This window comes from Pteropus medius, unplaced genomic scaffold, assembly GCF_902729225.1.
Source record: "Pteropus medius unplaced genomic scaffold, Ma_sr-lr_union100, whole genome shotgun sequence".
NCBI classification, from domain to species: Eukaryota; Metazoa; Chordata; class Mammalia; order Chiroptera; family Pteropodidae; genus Pteropus; species Pteropus medius.
Window position 1 is genome coordinate 7,092,190 of NW_024352783.1, and position 1,061 is coordinate 7,093,250.

The 1,061-nt window shown below is 42.8% G+C and overlaps 1 protein-coding gene across 2 annotated transcripts in view; it reads right to left on the minus strand.

Annotated features, from left to right (window-relative positions):
* TRIM16 (tripartite motif containing 16) overlaps positions 1-1,061 on the minus strand; it is an 18,660-nt gene that overhangs the window by 12,045 nt on the left and 5,554 nt on the right. The window contains exon 2 of one of the 2 annotated variants that reach the window (XM_039847412.1): positions 523-618. The exons of the other annotated variant lie outside the window; for it this stretch is intronic. Coding sequence (XP_039703346.1) covers positions 523-618 — 96 coding nt within the window. The remainder of the gene's footprint in view (positions 1-522; positions 619-1,061) is intronic. 2 annotated transcript variants of the gene reach the window in all.

Here is a 1,061-nt window from a genome sequence, read left to right on the forward strand (position 1 = left end):
GCATACCATTGACCTAAACAAGTATCATCCACTAATCCAGCACTTCTCAACTCTTTTCTGGATGCCAGGACATAGGACTAGTGAGACTTACATGTCAAACACAGTCTCATGATGGAAGAAGCCAAGATTATGCATAATTCCTAGAACTCTATCTAAACACCTCCCTTATACTCCCTCACACACCCTTTATTTCTGGTCAAAAAATATGCAAATGTAAAAATAAGAATGATGTTATTACAGAACTAGTCTTGCTTCTGCTCTATACTATGAAAAGGTAACTCGCTTGCCAGTTTTGAGCCTTAAACTAATTTCATAGCAAATTCCAATAACAAGGTTATGCCACTCAGTGGTGTAGCCAATTGTATCTGTACCTATAATTCTCATTTTCTGAGAAACCCCAAGAAGCCCATGGACATGGAACATGGGCCTGCAGCCATGTCCTACAATCCTGATGGGCCTAGCTGAGCCTGTAGCAGCAGCCAGGTATACTGAAACCTGGCAGGTGACCCAAATCAGTCTTACCAAAACAGATTTATGGTTAGCTTGGAGCCTGGTGATGGCGTTTTCATTCAGCTTCAGTTTCCTCTCCAGGTCTAACTGGGTGGCCTGAAGCTCAGCCTAAGTAGAGGAAAAGACAGCATTAAGCCCAATATTCACAGAAGGTCCCAGGAGCAGTGGCACTCTCCACATCCTTCCATGGAAAGGAGAATTTAACTTCGAAAGTGGATCTCAGAAGCCAGCCTAGAGTGCCCTAAAGGCTCAAATGGTCATTGGTGTGCCAGCATATCCTGGGGCTGAACTCAGCACAAATTGGCTAAAATATGGGGAGCATATACATTGTTTTATGCTGGTCATTATTTCAAGCATTTATATGTATTACCTTATAATATCTAATCACACCCATATTAGGTAAATGTCATTATCTCTGGTTTAAGAGAGATGATAAAATCAAGCCACCTATCCAAGGTCACAGAGTTCAGCAATCACATCAAGCCCAGGCCATCTGACCCAGAATTACCAAATAAGGAGCACAGGCTCAGAGCTGGTGGTGGAGATCCCAG